Genomic DNA, 20,934 nt, shown 5'->3' on the forward strand with positions numbered 1-20,934 from the left:
GGGAGAGAAACACTCGTTTACAATGAAAGATTTTCACGCGATTAATAAAACATTTGCTGACGTCACGTGTCTAATGTTGAATGAAATAACAACTGTATTAATTTATTACCGGATGTTTTTATAGAATTAGAAAACCTGAGCGAATAGAATTATTCGCTCAGAGTTTATATGATAGCGAGTTAAAAATAAATCCCAATTTCCTTTTTTTTTAAATTATTTTTTTCTGGTCAATGCGTCAATTAAGGATTTCTTCTACTACCATCTCTGTTTTTCTTTAGTTCGTATGATCCGTCCGTAGAGATAAATAAAAAAAAAATTGATTTATTTCCTTCCCATGAAGTTTCTTTCTCCTTCTCCAATAGCACCAAAAACTCTTTCGTAATCTTTGAGCTGTGAACAAATCGTCCTCCCTAGCCCAAGCTACAGTCTGTATCTCATTTATTTTCTCGCTGTGTGTGTGTGTGTGTTGTTTATTTTTCTCTCTTGTGAAACACCAGAAAAGTCTCAAAGGAAGGATGCAATACTGCTTTATCCAGTCTCTGTAAATACACCACAAGAAAACCTGTTGTGCTATATTTTTGCGGTTTCTGTCATAAATTCAGTTTACTTAAGATTCAAGCGGCATCTGTGTTAAGCCTGTTGAATATCGTATGCGAGTGTCATGACATCATGTACGTAAACGATGCGCATATGTTTAAACCTAAAGCAATATATCACCACTGTCTTTATGTCTGGAAAAATATACTTTGGGGTATAATTAAATATAATTAAACTAGTGTTAGTGAAATGTAATCACTAATCGGTGAAGGTAATGTGCATCTAATATCGTTTGTCTTATTATTATTAGTTCTTTGGCATGATTATCTAGCATCTTTATTTTTGACAAATAAATGTGTTTTATTCTCCAAATATTAATACTGCTAAGAGAAATCCTGAATTAATATCTATTTAAATAGAGTTTTTTTCTCTCGTTCTTTTATGACTGAAGTATAGGCGAATAAATATGAAGAAGGGGAAGAATGCAACCGATGGAGTTGGATTTCATGACTCAAGAATTCGAAGGATTGGTGTTATCTTTTTATATTCCAGTTTAAGAGTTGCTGTATTTGAATAAGGGAGGTAACTAATTAAAGTTTAATTATTAAGCGTGCAACAAATCTTTTTTTCCTGCGCAATTCGGTTTTTTCTCTCCTGAAAACAAACTGGTCTAAGCCTATTGTTATTGGATATAGCAGTTTTTTGGGAGAGAGAGAGAGAGATTGAATTGTATCACAGTATGAATTAAATATATGAAAATCCGAGTGATTTGTCCTGTCACAGACTCTTAAGCCTAACACAACAAACAATATTGGGCAGGACTGACCCTTCTTCTTCTTTGAGTGCCATCTCCTATCGGAAGTCGGCGACCACCATGGCAAATTCAGCCGCTCCCTCAGAGCTCATGCCAGTCCACTGTCTGATGTCTGCCAGCCAAGAATTTCTTCGTATTTCTTGTCCTCTTCTTCCATTCATCTTCCCTTTTATAATCCATTGAAGTATCTTATATTTTTCATTACGAAGTAGGTGACCAAGATATGCAGTTTTTCTTCTTTGTATGGTATCAAAAAGTTCACGAGATTTCCGCATTTGCTCCAATACGTCTTGATTGGACGTTTTTGCCGTCCATGGGATTTTTAACATTCGTCTGAATAACTACATCTTAACACTTTCATTGCCAAGCTGAAAATTGGAATTTCGTGTGGTGGTCAAATTTTTTGTTATTTTTTTATTTAGTTAGCGACGTCCACGCGATAACACGTGATCGGCCGTTTGGTGAGAACTCGCATCGCGTGATATCGTTCATTGCCAAGCTGAAAATTGGAATTTCGTATGGTGGCCAACTGTTTTTTATTTTTTTATTTAGTTAACGACGTCCACACGATAACGCGTGATCGGCCGTTTGGTGAGAACTCGCATCGCGCGATATCGCGTGTTTGGCAATGAACATGTTAAAGGCTTCAAGTTTGTTTGTTTGTTTTTTATCGATCTTTTATCGGTCCAAGTTTCTGCACCGTATAGCCAGTGTAGACCATAATTTATAACTGTCGTGAATTAATACATCATGCATTTCGAATAAATAACTGTAATATCGATCGCATTTCTTATTCGCATCATGTAAAAAACCTTAATATTTGGGCTTGTTTTATTTTTCAGCGCAAATTTCTGTTCTTAGTTACACATTCCCATGGAGTTGGTGTTATGACTCATATCTAGAAGGGTAATTGCTAGTAACGTTACATTCAAAATAGCTAATGCAACGCCTTTATAATACTAAAGTCTAAAGCTTATCTTAGGAATTAAGGTTTCCGTAAATGCTAAATTAATGTACATAGTACTGAGCTGCAACATATGCGATTGAAGTTGCTATGTGGATGTTGTATGAGTTATCCCTATCGCATGACAGAGACTAATTTTCCCCCTTCAGAGAGGTGGGGGGCATCTAACATTTAGGAAAACAGTGAACTATACAATTATCAACATCATTCATCTGATTAAATAAGAATTTCTCAAATTATAAAATTATATCATCGTCTAAGATTCTGTCTAAATAGAACTTGTGAGTTAACTTTTTTTTTATTTTAACCTGAAAAGAAGAATAAATAAATAAAATAAAATAAATAATATCAAAGGCCCTCTGTAGCTCAAGGAGAACCACGTGTCCTCCGGTTGGGAAAACCAGGATTTAAGTCCCATCTGGGACTTAAAGAACCTTTACGAGTTCAACTGAATATAAATTAGCTGGTCTCATACGAGGAAGGGCATATTTTCTCGAATTTTTCATCCCACAAAACAGACAAACGTGCCTGACAATTAATGCAGTTGGCACACACAGCAGACAGGGTTCACCTAATTAGAACATTAATTAGGTTTCTATGAAAACAAGTTGCTTAATCGTGACAGGCCATTAAGCCTAACACGTTAAGATGAAGCGAGGTAACAACAATAATAATCATCCCCCCTTTTTTTTTTTTTTAGTATACAAAATAATATTCTTATGCAGAAGCAGAGTTCATATCCAAAGGAACTTGCAAAATGGGAGTTCGTTAGAACTCCCATTTGCAAGTTCAATATACGCCGGTATGAAACCAATTTTTCTAAATTGGATGTTTTCAGAAATGCTTACTCAGAACCATTATAAAGAAGAATTTAAGAGTGTGGTCACACGGGCAATAACATAAATCAGCATTCAATCGTTGGTTTCGTGAGGAATGCCTTACCACTTTGTATCAGTCCTAGTCTGACAATATTCCTTTTATACTATGGGAGTCGAACCTAGGTCATTCCAACCAAAGGCGAGGGGGAACTCTCCACTAGTAACTCTCCTACACAGTTGCTTTCCTCAACAATTTTATTATGAACTATATGGAATGAATACTCGAAATTAATTTTACGACCAATGGAAAAATACAGTAAAATTTTAATGTGTTTGTACGCACTTTTTTTCAATCCCAAACTTCTTCGAACTGTTCCTATGTAACGACTTCTACCTTCCCATGCTTTCTTCTCACTATGACCGCATTTTCCGCACACATCCATCCTTAGTGGCAGCTATTAGCGACGAACAGTATGAAATCAAATCATAGCGATGGCGCCCCGTGGATGTATGTGTCAAAGAAGGGTCGTTTGAGTAGGATGAACATCTCACTGACACCGAGTTTTCGTGTCGGTTGCAAATTACTCCGTCTTTTACCTCCTGAGTTTTGGGAATTTCCCTCAATCGCAAATGCAGTGTTTTCCACGCCTTTTGGTGCTACCATTACACGGGTTGTCAAGGGCAACCCATACGGCGACATGGAATAACTTGCCGTTATTTTCGAGATGGTCTTGTAATATCCACATTACACCGTTGTTTCGGAAAATTACATACAATAAATGCTAGCGTTTGGATAGAAACAAGACTCCATATTTTAAGTAAATAACTACAAAGCGAATATAATATATTCAAGATAATAAATCACGAGAGGTCATTCAAAACTCATAATTGAATGAAAACAACTGCCTAAACCCCCTTGATGGTTATAATTAAGGGAAAATTAGATTATTTTTATAACCTTGTGAAATTAAAAGAATAAAAAACGGAAAGAGGACTGTGTTTTTTGAGCAGGATTATTCTTTAACTGGCAACCATAAACCCACAGGTTTTAAGTAGTTCCAGATGAGCAAACTCTCTATGGTCTACTTCAGCTGCTGTACAACGTTGTATGGCTGCTAAAGTGAGCAGTGGACTTTGGTTATAGACGAATTAGACACAGCCAGCCGAATATTTTTCTGAGGTTATGCTACATCTAACGTCTGAAGCTTATGCTACACTACCATCCTAATCCGAGAATATAAGACACCTTTTGTAACGAGTTCCTTACTAACTTAACGAGATGTGCAAGTTTGATTATCTGATGAAATCAGTGGTGGCTATTGAAGGATGTCGTGTGGGAGATGCGCGTCCATAACATTATTTGTTCGTATCGTTCTCTCTCTTTACGATTCATTGGCTTGTGATTTTCTAAATAGCCAAAAATATTTCCAAAAACAGATCAGATTCTACATCTTTCTCTTTCCGAAATGGATTTTAATTTCCCTTTTATATGGTATTCGCGATATATGTGAAACACAATAATAACACAAATTTCAAAGCTTCTTGTACTTCACTGAAGTACAAAGAGCATTGAAATGGCATCTTCACCGAAAAAAATTACTCAGTAGCCCATACAGAACGTATAATAATTTAGGAGTGGTCTACACAGTTGAACATTATGTACAGGACATGCCATTTGGAATTTGAACAGCATGAAACTACTCTTTTAGTGAATCAACGCAGTAAATAGGACTTGGAGATTACTAATGACACTTAAAAAGATCGCAAGAAAATACACTGGCCTTCGAAAAGTTTAAAAAAGATTTAAATCGAATAACATACTTAACTGCTTTAAATTTTATTATTATATATTATATATAAAAGAATATTATATAAATTAAGTGGATATTAAATCCAACATCATTTCAAAGCAGAATACAGAAACTATAAAAGTTTCGTGCGAAAATTGACCAGAGAGCTTGCGGGAATACACTGCCGCCACACTCCGAGTTGCATCAGCCGAACCTTATAGAAAGGAAATGATGTTGGATTTAATATCCACTTAATTTATATAATTTTGCATCGCCGAAATGAAACCTTTTGGGCTTTTTATTTTAGTAATTATAAAATAATATTTTTATTCAACTTGCGTTAGGTATTCGCATACTGTGAAATATGTTATCTGAGTTTGTAATACAAAACTTGACATTCGTACCATTATTCGTCCTATTTACACGATTAACGCTCAATAACCGAAGTGAATATATGTGTGTGTGTGTGACATCATCGCGTGAAAGAAAAAAACACTTTGGATGATGACTGTGAAACAAACTGGCCCACGCGCTTGAAATAAAGATGTTCCTAATACCGTGGTCACTCAATATATATACTTGATCGTTTTAAGTAAGTGATATTTTATGTATATAAAATAATTAATTTTTTAAGTAATTCACACTTACAAAAGGTTGAAGTCTATATTACATTAGTATTGTGAGTGGACCAAGAATTCTTTTGCTATTTTTTATTCATTTTATATATCTTTTTGTATTTTATTGATGTGTGGAAACTACACTAGAGACTGAACACGAAACCTTTGGATTATGGATTTATAATTCAAAATTATGAATTCATATTTAAGAACAAATAATGTTTTTAAATATAAAAAGGTTCAGTTTCTATAAACAACTATAACTTCAATGCAAATAATATTTTATTAGAACACTTAAAATATAATTTAAAAATACTATGATTTAAATTTATTGTCATGTTCCTTTACGCTTTGTTTTTAAGTTATACATATAAACTTCTTTCTTTTCAGCAGAGCTTACCTGAGTACATAATTGACACAGATGATGCTCTGTTCTTCGGAATTCTTGTTATTACAAATGACTGTGGCGCATGTCTGAAGCCACGTGAAACCCGCATTCTTGTTGATAATGCGATAATATCCACTCATTACCTGACCCTTGTTAATCACTGCAAGGATATTGTAAAGGAAACAAAACTGAATATTCATATTAGAATGGACGACACAAATGCATATTACTATTGTCACAATAAATGCTATGTCGAAATATAAACTGTATTTTGCATAAACTGATGAAATGGAATAAGAAAACATGCTACATAATATTTGAAATAAATTATTAATTCATTCCAGGGAGTCGGGGGGGGGGGGAAGCTCTTCCTTGCTGAACAAGTGCTGCCATCTATCGGGCAACGTGGACACCATTCTTTTGCATGCAACGTGTGCTGCCATCTATTAGAAAGTGTTAACATTAGAAGTTTCACTACATTTCCCTGCACGCATATTTTCGTTTTTTTTTAAAAGCCAAAAATGAAAAAATTAAGGCATTATAATCAATACATAGTAAAAATATTTTAATTACATTATAAACATAATTAAGAAAGGTTAATGAATATCAATCGCATTTTATATTAAGTAGACACAAATGTTCCGGTTTTAAAATTTTAATACTAAGAGTTCATAAAAATAAATCTTGTTTTGGTATCATACTGCTTTAAAGACATGGACACCCAGGACTTTTTATGCTGCCACTGATTAAAGCTTTCGCTCGCTTAATACCTATGTTGACGTATTGACTCGCATCATAGACTAGGTAGAAATTCATATTATAACAGATATTTTAAGCTTACGATTTTTTTTTCGTGAGAGAATTCTTGATAGCCAACAATTTGAAACAGCTGTCAACAAAATGAAACTTTTAAGGAGCTAAACATAAGGACTCCTGGACCGTGTCGCGTTTATGTTTCAAAAACAAACTTTTTTTTGCGTACTTCATGCAAAATAACGATGACTATAGACATTTTCCTTCATAGATTGCAATTTAGGCGTATTTTAATCAAAATTTCAGCGTACAAATAACTTTTGATTCATGAAAATTACACAAAACAAGTATTTATATAACAATCAGTGATTTATAATGAACTTACGGTCTATATGACATTTTCTAACTTTCTGCACATCCTGTCCGTGACAAAGAGTGTACATGTTGCGCCCTGTTAGTTCTTCTGCCGTGTAATCCAATAATTCAGAGACCCTGTCGAAGAAAGACAGTGCTTCAAAAAACAGCCATTTTAATTACTCGCATGCAAACGATGTAAAATATACACAGTATTTCTAAATCATAATTTAGTGACGTAATAAACGAAGAAGCTGCAGTTCTAGACAGCGTACGGAAAATATAAAGTATTAATAGTTTGTCATCAAAAGAGCTAACTCACTTTATTAAAATTAATCTTTCTCTCTCTCTAAATGACTCATTGAATTAAGTAGGGCGATATCCCTGACAAACCGGTTGACACTTACCTTGGTTCACAGTGGGCGATCCGAAATTCAAATGTTAACCTCGACACAAACATGTCACTCTCTAGTCGCACCTCGTTGATGGAAGGAGGAGGAAGAGCTATTGCCAAGGCGACCATTCCTAGTATTGAAGTCGGCTGTTTCCGGTTGTGAGAGAACGTGAACTGAGGCCTTAAATGACTCAGCACAAGCACCACCTACATAAGAAATAAGGGTACTGATCACATACATTCAAGGAATTTGAACGCGTCTCAAATTAGCTTAAGGTTCTTACTCTTTCTAGGTTTTATGATGATCACACGACTTCAGTACTGTGCTAACAAGATCGAAGATCTCACGAAACCCTCGGAATCGCTTATAAGTAAGACGAAAAAAATGCACCCTTACAGTAACTGCATATTATATTCTGTAGAAATATATTCTGATATACAATGCAAGATATCTAATGTCTTCATCTGCTTTTGTCAGAGAGATGAGAATGGTAGTTATTCATCTGAGCAAACAAAATGAGTAAATAATAAATATCTTGCATATTAAGCTCCGATCTTTTCCTTACTGACAACTTATTGTCACTAAGGGATAATCGCGACATATTGATGATAGGAACATTATCCATGTAGGGTACATATTTATTCACCAAAATGTTAGGATGCATTGTTTTTGTATACTGAATAGACGACTTTTTTCTTTTTAAATGTTAAAAATAAATATTAAGATATTTCTTTTACTTAACGTACTTTTTACTTACTTTAGATTTTAAGAATAATTTTCTGAAATGTATCTCCACAAATAAATTAAGGTAAGAACAGTTAATCATGGCTAATTTATTTCTGGAGATAAATTTCAGAAAATTATCCTTAAAATCTAAAGTAAGTAAACATTCGATTTCGGAATATTTTCCACAGAAAAATACAAATAATAGCTTTTAAAATCAAGACCTAAGTAAAAGTAAAACGAATAAATAATAAACATTTTAAAATAAGTTAATTCTTTTACTTATTTACTGATTTCAGTAAATAGACCACAATGTGAATAAATCACATTTATTCAGAATTCCAAGATTATGAACTCAATGTTTGAGCTTTTACACCCAGTGATCGAAGGAAGCAAAAATCTCATCTCCTGTTTGTAATGAAGCAGAAGGAAAATTCTTCATATCTTCGTTCTCTTTTGATCTGGGATAGATCATCGATCTGTTATTTCTTCTCTCTATCCTTATTCTAACTTCCCGTTCTCTTTTCTCCTTTACTTTTTTTTTTTTTAATCTCTGTTGAATCAGCTTTGTAATTCGCCATTCTTGCAGTCTGATTTTTATCGCGCCCAAAATAAATATGATTATATTAACACGCGTTAATCCACATGTTAACGCATGCGCATAATGAAACCATAAGCTATTTCTTTTTATTTTTGACCCTGCTTTTGTTCTTCACTTTCTGAACTTACACGGATTCTCTGTTTTCTTAACATTTGCGATTTTTGTGTTTTCTTCTTCATGTTTCGACTTTCCCCTTCTGCCCTTTCATTGTTATTATACTTTCTTTCATAAAATACAAATGCTTTATTCCCTTTCTCTCTCTCTCTCTCTATCTTTAACTGAATGATATCCAACTGAAACCACATTTTGCGGACTCACCTAAATGCTCAATTGACTCCTAATTCCTTGAAAAGCAACTTCTAGAAAGCATGCGCACATTAAAGCGAAACAACAAGAAAGCCTGTGCGAAATGTGCGGTTCTCCTTGCGTACAGCCATGTAATTTTCAGGCTTGCATTTTAAAAGGAAAGTGGGTGTGCGAGTTTTTCAATATGGATAAAGCATGTCCGGTCCTGAGCAGAATTCAACAGAAAGGGGAAATGCAGTATCGCGAACAAGTGCCGGGAGACGAGTGCATATTTCTGGACGATGTACCGGATTTCTGAAAGCTTTTTGCGACGAAATATTGAAATATTTATGCTGATTAATAAATTATTAGTTTCGATCCTCCCAAACACACGCCCCTCCAGTGAGTGCTACTCTGATGTTTTACATGTCTGCACGGAAATTTCTAACATTTGCACACGAGCGGTGCTGCCCTCTAGGAGTGAAATAATAGCAATACTATAATTCATCGGAATGACACAAAATAATCAAAAAAAAAAAAAAAAACTGTTGCAATTTTAACATGGGTAAAAGCTATCCCTAATTCACAAACGTTCTTTTTTTTTCATAATCTACAAACTGAAACAGAATGGGGTATTGAAACTTACTCTATAACCAGAGGATTTAAAATGGCAGCCCCGTTTAGTTAATGTAGACTTCATCCTGATGCAGAAAGCCCTCTCCAGTCCTTTGTACAGACTACTGCTGCTCACTGTCATCATGGGAACTGAAAAAAAAAAACCCATAAATATTGCAAGTTATTAAAACACGTGACACAGTATCATATATTTACAATACTGGCAACAGAAATGCTATCAAATAAAGACATTCCGTGTTAATGAGCTGTCGGTACCTCTAATTACGCTTTAAAAGAAATAATTTAAAGACCATTCCGTGTGCTGACAGCTAAAGATTATTATAAACAAAGAGTGCGCATGCTTAAGCAAGGGATAGAGATAAAAAAAAAGAAGGAAGAGACAGACAGACAAAATAGTAAACAACATACACTACTATACTAAAAAACCTTTGGTAACAAGTTTAATGGAAAAAAAAAAGATTTGCGCAAAAAAAGCTCATGTCTTAGAGACATTTTATTCATATTTCATGGAGGATATTTAATTCGATTCCCATGTAGCGTGTTCCTTCCTCAATTGTCTTCACACTAATCTGTTGTTCTACAACAAAAGCGTGGCGAGGGATCCATCGTTTTGCCATCTTCTCTCACCTTTTAATCATGCTAAACAATGATAGGGGTTTAGGTTCATTCATAATAAACCTGAACAGTTTTTTTTTTCTCCACAGTTTTCCATTTATCCCGATCTTCACGCACAAAGTAGTAGCACGTAGCCCTGAGGCTATGCCCGTACAATTTGTTGCTTACGAAGCCGGTGTATTCTGTTTATTAACTGTGTGTGCTCTTTTCGTTGGTTTATCTGAATTTGTAGGATGAAAAATCCAAAATGTTTATCAAGGTTCTTCATTTCTTAGACGGGATTCGAACCCAGGTTAGAGCCGCAGTGGCTCTTTATTATTCAAAGGAATTATTCAACAATTGTGATGTCCCAAAGATCACATAATCACTGGACTGTTCCGTTCCTATTTTTGTAACCCCCAAATTGACGGCAAACTAAAGTAAGACGCCATCCTTATGTCTTGTTTAATAAAGTAAGCACATTCGTCACCTGCTAAGTTCTTATGGCTAATATTAATCACTGTTGTAGGCACACCCGAAAAGAAAACGTCGTACACAATTTACAGCCCCAATTAAAACCGGGAATCTGCTAAGAGGTAGGAGGGATGACAAGTAAAAGTGCCCAATCATTTAAAACGTTATTTACGACAATCCCATGAGGCTAAAGAAATTTTAATTGAAATCAAGGGCGATTCATGGCGACGAAGTACAGTCGCACTGAATTTTCACCATGCACATACGGAGCATCGATCAACAGGAGGTATGGAAACAACCCATGACATTTGTCAGCGTATACGGGGACGCCTGTTCTGACAATAACACTAATCATGAAAAAAAAAAAAATAAATATTACCTGGTCGTTCGAGACCTGTCGGAGTTGAAGGACCCCCTGTGGTAGAGGACGAGCCGTCGTCAGATCCTACGGAGCCAGGAGAGGACATGGGTTGCGACTGAGACAGGTTGATGCCCATTTGTTCGGCCAATTCTGCGTGGTCCTGTTGATGGATGTAGTCAAACACACTGCTTCCAGTCATCTCCACCTGCAAACAATGAGACACAACCCTGTTTCTACATCAGTATGCACATCTGTTTTATTTACAGTATTTTAATAAATAACACCCATATTGCAGCGGCAGCGGTGGAACAAAGTTTCTCAAACAAAGTATTTAATCACAAAGTGATCGCTATTCTTCTTTATGCTCATACAACGGTATATATATATATATATATATATATATATATATATATATATATACACACATATATATATACTGTTGTGAAATAGTCTCTCTATCAATATAATAATATATATATACTGTTGTATGAATATGCATAACTTACAGTATTTTTTATGTACATGTTCTGTATTTTCAATCAACACATGAAATAATAAATTCATGATACTCTAATTCTATTTCAAATTTATTTTGCGTCTTTTTTTAAATTTTTTAAAATTTTTTTATTATGATTAGTTTATATATTGGCCGTGAGAATCAAAGACGTTGATTACTACTCCACTCGTCGAAAAAGTTGATAGATTCCCAACTCCTCCCCCACCTGAAAACTAAGGGGGTATGTGTACCAACTCTCATGTCCTTTTGCAAGTTCTACCAGGGCATTTTATTTTGGATAAATGCACATACGAACTGTGTTCCATCGCACAAGCTTTTTATTATTCTTTGGAGAAACAGAAACTGACGTTTTCAAAGCCCCGACTTGTTTTTCCCTTCTTAAAGATCAAATAGACTGCATTTGAGATTTCAGTTGATTTTTATTTAACATCCTGGTTAGTCGAGTTGGTAGCATCTTTCCAACCGACAGGATGCGGATTAGAATCGCTGTGTGGGGATCGATGTTTGTCTTTAGGTGGGAGACGAATTTCATCGTTCGGTGTAAGGCCACCTCTCCTCTTATTGAAGATCTAAACTGACTTGAAAAAGTTAGGAGTTAGCTCCCTTCATATAAATTTCTATTTCTGTGATAAATAATTCTGGTTACTTTGGTCCAAGGTATTTTCTGCTACGATGCCTAATCCTCCACTCACTTTCACACAGGCGTTTTCTCCACTATTCCTGTAATCGTGCAAGAACACCAACAACCACTGGGCAACATCCGTACATAATTCAATACCAAACATATCGAATCAGCGTTTTATCACCTTCCTTCATTCATTCCATCTCTCTCTGTTCTTTGGAAAAGGCATCCTTGTATTGCTTCTCCCGACGAATACATCCTCCTCATTTTTAAATAAACTTAATATATTTCTTCTTTTTCCTTCACCGTCACACATAACACTATTGTGTTAAAAGTCCTGTGACCTCTAGTGTATGTGTGTGTGTGTGGTCGATATTTAAAAAAAAAAAAAACTCACTCTTAGACAGTGAACTAACAGCAGGCAGTTAAATCTAGGAATCAATCACTCGTAGACAAGCAAATTCCTGGTAGATGCATGAACAATTTTCTCGGCAATATCAGGAGGAATTTTAGCTTCCTCTGATTATGGGTCGTGATTGGAAAGCATTTCTAAGTGAGTCTAACAAGTCGTGAAATTGCCGAACTCACGACCGCAGTTGATAGGATGAAGTCAATCAAGTATTATAAGAACAATTCAGCGCTGGGGGAAAAAAATCAATACCGGGGCTCCTGGTGAGCTATCACAATTGTTCTTCCGGCCGGATAATCGTAAATCCTTGAGATTATAATTAAGAAATCTTGAAAAAAAAAATCTTCAAGAAGAGCTGAAGGAATTCACCTGTGTTAACTTCGTTGTCAACAATTCAATGGAGGTTAACTTTAAATGTCTTTGATGACAATACTGTAGTTAACTTTAGCAGTTAAAAATACAATCCACCGTACCTGCGAGATTACGAAACTGCAGTCAGGTTAAAAGAGAGATGAACAGGCTGATCCAAAGGATACATAAAGGAATAAGTAAACCAGTATTTTAATTAATGTTTTAATAATTATATAAGACCAGTAAAAAGAGAGTGGGTTTATGTGTTTTCTAGTTTATAAGACAACCCAAAAATAAGTTATTTTTTTAATTTAAAATTGTTGATTATCCGTATGTGGTTTCCTAAGCCAAAATACACGATTTTACTATTGAAAAAAAATTACATCGTAAACAGTGGGGGAGTATTTTACGATTTTATCGAAATAATAGAGGCAAAATCAGTTGACGTATTCATTAACGACGTCTTTGTTTGCGAAGGAATGCAAAACACATTCCTCTGCGATGTACAGCAAAAGACTAGTCATAAAACAGGCGATTTATAGCTACGGAAAGTGAAATCTAAGCCACGAAATATAAGCCAAAGAAAACTTCCTTGTGAGTGGCTCTCTAAACGGTCTGTTCCTTCATATTTTGTAAACATGTCTAACCTCTATCTACTCTGGATCGGTGACCGCTTCATTAAAACTATCTTACGGGACCAATGTTCCTGTTATTCAACTAAACCCAACCGGCTCTCCTGGCCAGTGACGTGATGAGGGGATTGCGGACTTGTTAGAAGGGAACGCCATACTAAACAAGTCATCTTTAATGAAGAATACCAAGTTGGGCACACATAAATCATGCTGATTTATAGTCTCGTTCACTCCCTTTTTTCTCTCTATCTTGAGGGGAAGGAGGTAAGTGCGTGGTTTAACGTAGAACATTTTTTTTTTTTTTGTGGTGATGTCTAATTATATACGATTAGGCCTTGTCATAACCTAAGATACAAAGCTAATTAAAACAGTGCAGCTACAAATAAAATTCTTCGACCCAACAGAGCATAAGTGGCCAGACGAACAGGGAAAGAAAACGGGGCGATTTTTTTTCCTTTTAAAGTAATAGGTTGAAGGATAATAACGGCAATGTGTCATTAGTTTATGTGACACGCCAAGACCGCTATTGTCACTGTGTCTCAACCGTTCACATTCCAAAAACCACACAAAAGTTGCCAAAGATTTAGACGAAAACCAGCAATAGATAAGTGAAATATTTCAAGGATTATTTTCGTATTTATAAAACACAATACCAGTAGTAGGTTAGATGCGTAAGATAAAGTTACTGGCAGAAGAATTTGCTCAATAATTTGAATACAGTATTAAAGACCCCCTCAGATTGTAGTGGGGGTTAGCGAGAGGAATGCCGAAGAAACAGAAGTGGTCAGTGCAGTGAAATAAAAATTAGAATTTTACAACAACAATGTACTGATTGTTCACACACTTATTTGTAATTCTGTTCCAGATATAATTAAGTGTTAGTGAAACATACTGTGATATCCCGTGAAAAAAGTAAAGATATTTTGAGAGGGGGTAACTTGATTAAGGTCACATTGTGGGAAAAAATCACAACAGTCATAAATAACAATTTCTATGGTATTTTTTACGCTCATCATTTCTAGGCCTATGATCGGCCAATGTTTTCTTCGCTTCGAGACATTCATTTTGCTGGATGAGATAGTCAGTCTTATGCCCATTGAAACATTACGTCCTTGGATTTGTCGTGTTTTCAACCGGCGTTTAGTCGGAAGAAAAATCCTGTGTGTGTTCCGTATGACACTAATTTTCTTTCACTCGCATTTTATACGAGACTTGAAACCAGGATGTTGGAAAACGAAACGTCGCTAATAAATGAGCTCCAGAGGCTCCTCATATTTTCATCCTCGTCAACCCAAGCAGTCCCTTAAGACGGGAAGAGTCTCTTGATTACGTGCCACGGCGAATTAACACAGCCATCGGTTAACACTCGCTATTTGACTGAAAACACCTGAATAAAGGTTCCTCACTTCACAGACGGAGTTAGAACCTTTTCTTTTATTTCCAATTAAAGGGCTCAAGAGCTACGAAGGCTCACTTCTATTCATATAACAATACTTCATTAAAAGCCCAAATAGGAAATCCCAAAACAGGCAGTCGCATCGTGAGCATATATAACATTCGCGAGTATTTTTTTCTTCATTACACCTTGTGTGTAAGAATTTTTCTTGCATATATTTATATATATATAGCCGCAATCTACTTTTTAAGGTGCAGCCTACCATTTTTTTCACAATTATTCCGACATATTTTCCACCGACATTATATGGTGACGTATACAAAAACACTAGACATGAACATGCATGGTCGAATTACAGGAACCCACCCACGTCGACAAGGCTTCCGCTAGTCATGTAATATGCAATAACACAAATAACAGGGCGGTAAAAAAGTTGCACCCCATAGAATTCCGAATCATTTGTAAAATGCTATTTTTTGCTAAAAATAAAGTAATGAGGGAGGAAAGTTAACAGCGTTAATTCACCCAGTCTTTTAACACGAGAAAGGAAAGGTGTGTCGTTAATATTTATCCACGGCAGAGAATGTATTTGACATCGATCTGTTGCTCTGCAATTCAACAGAAAAAAAAGTCCATTGCTAGTTGGTTCCAGAATCATAGGAAGAGTCCTTAATTGGTTTAAATGATCAGATTTTTCTTTCTATTCATTAAAATTTCCGCGGAATCGACAGTCCAGTATGTTATTAAATAAAACATAATTTGCATGTTATATTTTATATTACGATAGAGGAAACATTAGTTCAAGTTATCCTATCTGAAACCAATAAAAAACTGCTTTCCATGCGTGTTGTAGTTATCTTCAGATCTCCCAGTAAGATTTCCCAAAGGGAAAAGATTGGAGACCTCTGGTGTTACGCAACTAACTTCAAACCTTCCTCAAATGTTATTGTATACTTCCATGCAATGTTCCACCGCTTATTTCCAGGATGAAAATTAAAAAAAAAAAAAAGATTCATTAAAGAAAAAAATATGAACCCATTTCATCAGTATATACATATGACTTGATTGAGGAATTTCGGTGTCTTTAAGCATCTGCTATTAATGGATTGAAAAGAAGCAGATAAATTACCGATAATAACTGTTTGAAGCCATTCATAATGGCTTCGTTGCAAAATTAATTAACCGTTTCACTGTGGCATGCACTAAGTAAGATAATTACCTTGTCACATAAGTGTACACATCCTCCAGGGAAAGCTTTCTTCGTGTCGGTTAATGGTTTTAATGGTAGACAAATTCGGAATATTTGCCTCCAGTACAAAGGCCACCTGGTGGATCTTCAATTTGATGACAACAATGCTCGCAAAATATAAGGGGAAGAGAATACTGCAGAGGAAATAATTGCCCTTTTCATAAATAAATGTTTCATAAGAGCTTTTTTTTAATATACAAAGAGGTTCAATCGATCTCAAACTGAGACTAATGAGATACCATTGCTTCTATGATACTCGAAGGTTGAAGTTCGTTGAAGGCTTATACGATAAAATAGCCACGAAGTTCGCCGTAAATGACACAGAGAATGTTAAAGGAAAGCTGTTGATTTGTTGGCACAAAGTCAACGACTGCTACCGTAACAAATCGTAATGCTGAAGGATGCACAACGACCATTCAGTGTCCAATAACTACAATAACAGAAAAGAAACGGTGTTTGTTTTTTTACCATAATACTGTCATAGAGCATGTAAAGAACATGTAAAAAAAAGATGCCCGAACGAAGACAAATTATACGCAAGTTATTTTCATCTGGAAAGGCTGAACAATTTTGAATCATTCAGAAATGATTAAACCACAAAATTAAGACGTGATTTACTGGCTAAAGAAAAAGGCCTCTTCCAGTTTAGAAGCCAACATAAAGATTGGTGAATGGAATCTAAATACTCTGCGGAAGTATTGGAAATCTCTGATATTGTAGCATTGAAGTACGCTAAACCGACTGGGTAAATAAGTCCTGTAATGGGTCAATCATCTCATCCGAACGGTAAAGTTAGGCAGTAGAGGTGTAAATAGTACGAAGCTGTTTCTCCTAATGCCTAATAGGATAAATAGCATTTATCCTATCCAGTATCAGTTCATACTTTCTACACTGCAACATAATTTGTGGAAATTTTGTAGAAAAATGTAACTGGTCTGCGCCAAGTCCCAATCTCAACTCAAAAGGCAGAACATCTCTATAAGAAAATGGAGCGCTTAGTCAGAACAACGGGACATGGACTGGCGGTGATGTTGAAGTAAACACCTGACTCACATTATGATAAAGTGGTGGGGAGCATACCCAGAATGACAAAAGCGTGATGGCAAATATAGAAGCATATACATAATGGCTCGCCCTCAATGCCTATTCCGACACAGTGAGTCGGAATACATATTGAGGATATTATATATGGTACATGCATCCTATTCACAGTGCGAAGAATATGTAGAAATATACAAATCACTCATTAATGTCCCACTAAAGAAAACTGCTTCCTTTTGTAACCGTTAAAACATAAAGGGAAGTATCAAAAACACTGCAGTCCTTCTTCACAGTAAATACGCCATTTCATATAATATAGACTAAAAAGGAGTCTTAATATTCAAGTTTATACTTTCACGTGTCTATCCACTGAAAGTTTGGATAGAGAGATTATGAAACATATTATACACTCGTGTATAAATATATTCCAAAACGTCATCCTTTTTTTTCCCCCTTTCTGTTTACTTTCGCGACTAGTTATAAAGAGATAACTGATGCTTATCACTGTTGAATATTAAAATCCATTTTGTTCGCTTACTGTAATCATACGCTGTTGTTTATGTTTCAAAAGAGATATTAACAGGTCATCATTATTCGTGTCAAGTATTAGGAGTTAAGAAAAAAAAAAGCTACAAGCTGGTTATGCATCTAAAGTCATCAATCTTATTTCCAAAATTACCTAAACCGATATAATTATGATAAACCATATATTAATATTGAAAAAAAAACGCATTTAAAAACTACATATTTTACTGTTCAACCTAGCATTAAAATGTTACGAAATCTTACTGTATGACTTGCGGTTGAAGATTGCCAAATATGGACATATTTAGAAATACACGTTTTATTCTCATCTTCCCTCGCTCAAAATGAATTCTTCACTGCATTCTCTGTGCTTATTTAGTTTATATGCTGTGACTTAATTTGTGCTAGAATGTGTATGTAGTCGCTGAAAGAGTCATTCGGTTTTACCACTTCGTCTTTTCTTTTAAAGTGAGATTTGACTTTTTTTCTTTAGTTACGATTTCGGTTTTCATTTTGCACATTCTAAGATGTATTTTTAGTTTAAAAGAATATTTTTAAATGGTTCAGTAAAACAAATTATTCGACTTCCAAGGTGTTTTAATATTTCTTTCGATAATTTGCATATGAATGGAAGAAAATATATATATATTTCCCCTTTTTTCGTCTAAATGATAAGAGAATAAAAAAAATCAGTTTTATGTAGGAGAGAAAGAGTTGTGTTAATTTCTTTATTGGGCTGTTTGTGTTACGATTATGTTGCTTTTCTTTTTGTATACAATGTCAACGGTTTTTATAGTTCTATGTAGCTAATTTCAAAAGATTTTCAATATTACGCTTTTCACAAAAATAATAATAGCGAAAGTTCCAATACGAATACCGATGGTCTGAGTCACTTTTTTCTTCCTTGTGAGGTAGTTATCAACGTTCTTTCAAGGTTAGGTAATAAAATTTCAAGGATTTTACTCAGGGCTTGGCGATAAGAGCTAAGGTATCATCCTTAGATGGAGAGGCCGTAGGGACCTCTTATCGCATTCAGCCCACCCATCGAAGCACTATGTTAAGCTGCAGAGGACAACAGGAGGAGACCTAGAGGGTTCGGGGGGGGGAGAATAAAAAAAAACGTACTTACCTGCGATAGGCCTAAATAGATGGAAACAGTTTCGGAGATGTAGAGGAAGCGGCCGTCAGCTCCTAGGGCGAAGGCGAACCCGTCTAACGACTGAAAGAAAGAAAGAAAAATTTTGAGCAGGTGGCCCCGTAAGAGAACGAACGGGGGGGGGAAGTAAATGCAGAAAAGTGGGTAACACATTGTTGGGCTAATTAATTGGATAGCTATACGTGAATATAGTAATTAATTTTTTCGAGTTATTCAACTCGGCAATCTTTCTCTCGCAACGGTGGTCGACCTACTAAGAAACGTGATTTCGGATCGAATGTGCCATTTCTGACTGGCGCCACTCGAGAGTTTTATTAAACTGTGAAATCATCTGCAAAGATGCAAACTTAATTAATTAATTTTTTTAAATTTCACAAACAAGTTATATTCATATTTCAGTTTATAGGACGGAAATTCATGCTGAAGTGAAAATCAATGCTGAAGTGGTGATAACCTCGATGTAAACAGGCTTCGTACGAAATCATTGTGATGGCATAAAGGATATAATATTAGGATGAGACTAAGGAATTCAAATTTAAATTCTTTTAAAATTTGTACTGACAAAAATTTATTGTAATTTTTTTTTAATGTGACTACCACTTACGACAGGTCGTAAACCGATAGTACATGGGAGGGCAAACATTGCTTTTCTTATTTAAATTAAGGGGATATTAAATCCCACATTGTTTTAAAACCGAATAAGAAACTCAAAGATCGGAATCAAAGAGTTTCATGCCGTATGATGAGATCTCAATAAAGTTCGAAACCGGTCTGGGTAGTGACCCTCCACCATAATGTATAACATCATACATCTCCTAGGAGATGGGTTTTACATTATGGAAAATACTAAGAATAGCGATCAGAACTTTCTCCACCTTTGCAACGAGTTGCCCTAGTTTGTGCTACGTACTTTGTACTACGTACTTTAGCTTACGCTACTAGTCGCTGATACGTTTATAGTTATACTATATTCGACATGAAACTCTTTGATTCCATTCTTTGAGTTTCTTATTCGGTTTTAAAACAATGTGGGATTTAATATCCCCTTAATTTAAATAATATTTTACATTGCCGAAATGAAGCCTATTGGCTTTTTTATTTTAAATAATTGTTTTTCTTATTATTTTATTTAAGTGTATTTTTAACATAATCTGAAACCTCCCTGTAGAGACCAAACATGAAACTTTAAGCTACTTCAGACCTTTAATAAAAAGATTCAGAAAGAAATCTATGTAGAAAGGTCTTTTAAAGTATTATAAAGTGATTATATTCACATAAACTGAGCAATATCGTTCAAGTATTGCAGGGGAAACAGTATAATTATAGGTTCCATTAAAAAAAGCATTAACGTAATAGTAGCCTATGTCATTTGTGCTTTTACAAATTTCTTGAGAATTCAGGCGATGGAGGTGATAAACAAAAGACCGACGAAGCGAGAAATATGTTTACAATCAAAAATTCATTACGCTAGCAGTTTAAGATCACGCATTCAGACAATGCCTCTTTCTTCGAAATATACGAATTATCCGTTAGGATTTAACATTCTTAATGCAGATATTTCTGAAATTTAAAAATCAGCATCATCTGTCACCATCCTTCATTCCTCGCTTCCGTTTCACAGAGAGAGAGATGACGTCTTGAAGATAGTCTATCAGTCATTGGCTTAAAGATTTTATGCAGCTGAGTAAAGACATTCTTGTTGGCTGACTACAGACAGGCGCTCTTGAAGAAATGATGGGAGGCGATGACTCCCATCTTTATCTTTATCCAATGTATGCTACACTTAACATGTAAGGAATGCTGCGTGCAGCGCTCTTTATTTCTACTGAATCTTCTTTACTGTAGGGTTTGTTCTTATACAAATGGGTCATCTTTAATAAACACGGTGTTCGCAGTTTTAATGCTGATCACATGACAACGAAAATTCTCAAT

General features: G+C 35.2%; 1 protein-coding gene across 1 annotated transcript in view; it reads right to left on the reverse strand.

Annotated features, from left to right (window-relative positions):
- LOC150102478 (protein trachealess-like) overlaps positions 1 to 20,934 on the reverse strand; it is a 209,303-nt gene that overhangs the window by 43,278 nt on the left and 145,091 nt on the right. Inside the window, exons 4-9 of the mRNA XM_090399600.1 lie at positions 18,976 to 19,065; positions 11,123 to 11,309; positions 9,686 to 9,804; positions 7,443 to 7,636; positions 7,067 to 7,173; positions 5,941 to 6,088 (exon numbers count right to left, since the gene is read on the reverse strand). Coding sequence (XP_090255726.1) covers positions 5,941 to 6,088; positions 7,067 to 7,173; positions 7,443 to 7,636; positions 9,686 to 9,804; positions 11,123 to 11,309; positions 18,976 to 19,065 — 845 coding nt within the window. The remainder of the gene's footprint in view (positions 1 to 5,940; positions 6,089 to 7,066; positions 7,174 to 7,442; positions 7,637 to 9,685; positions 9,805 to 11,122; positions 11,310 to 18,975; positions 19,066 to 20,934) is intronic.

This window comes from Typopeltis vanoorti, chromosome 10 (genome assembly GCF_054136105.1).
Source record: "Typopeltis vanoorti isolate ZY-2024b chromosome 10, IOZ_Tvanoo_1.0, whole genome shotgun sequence".
Taxonomy (NCBI): Eukaryota; Metazoa; Arthropoda; class Arachnida; order Uropygi; family Thelyphonidae; genus Typopeltis; species Typopeltis vanoorti.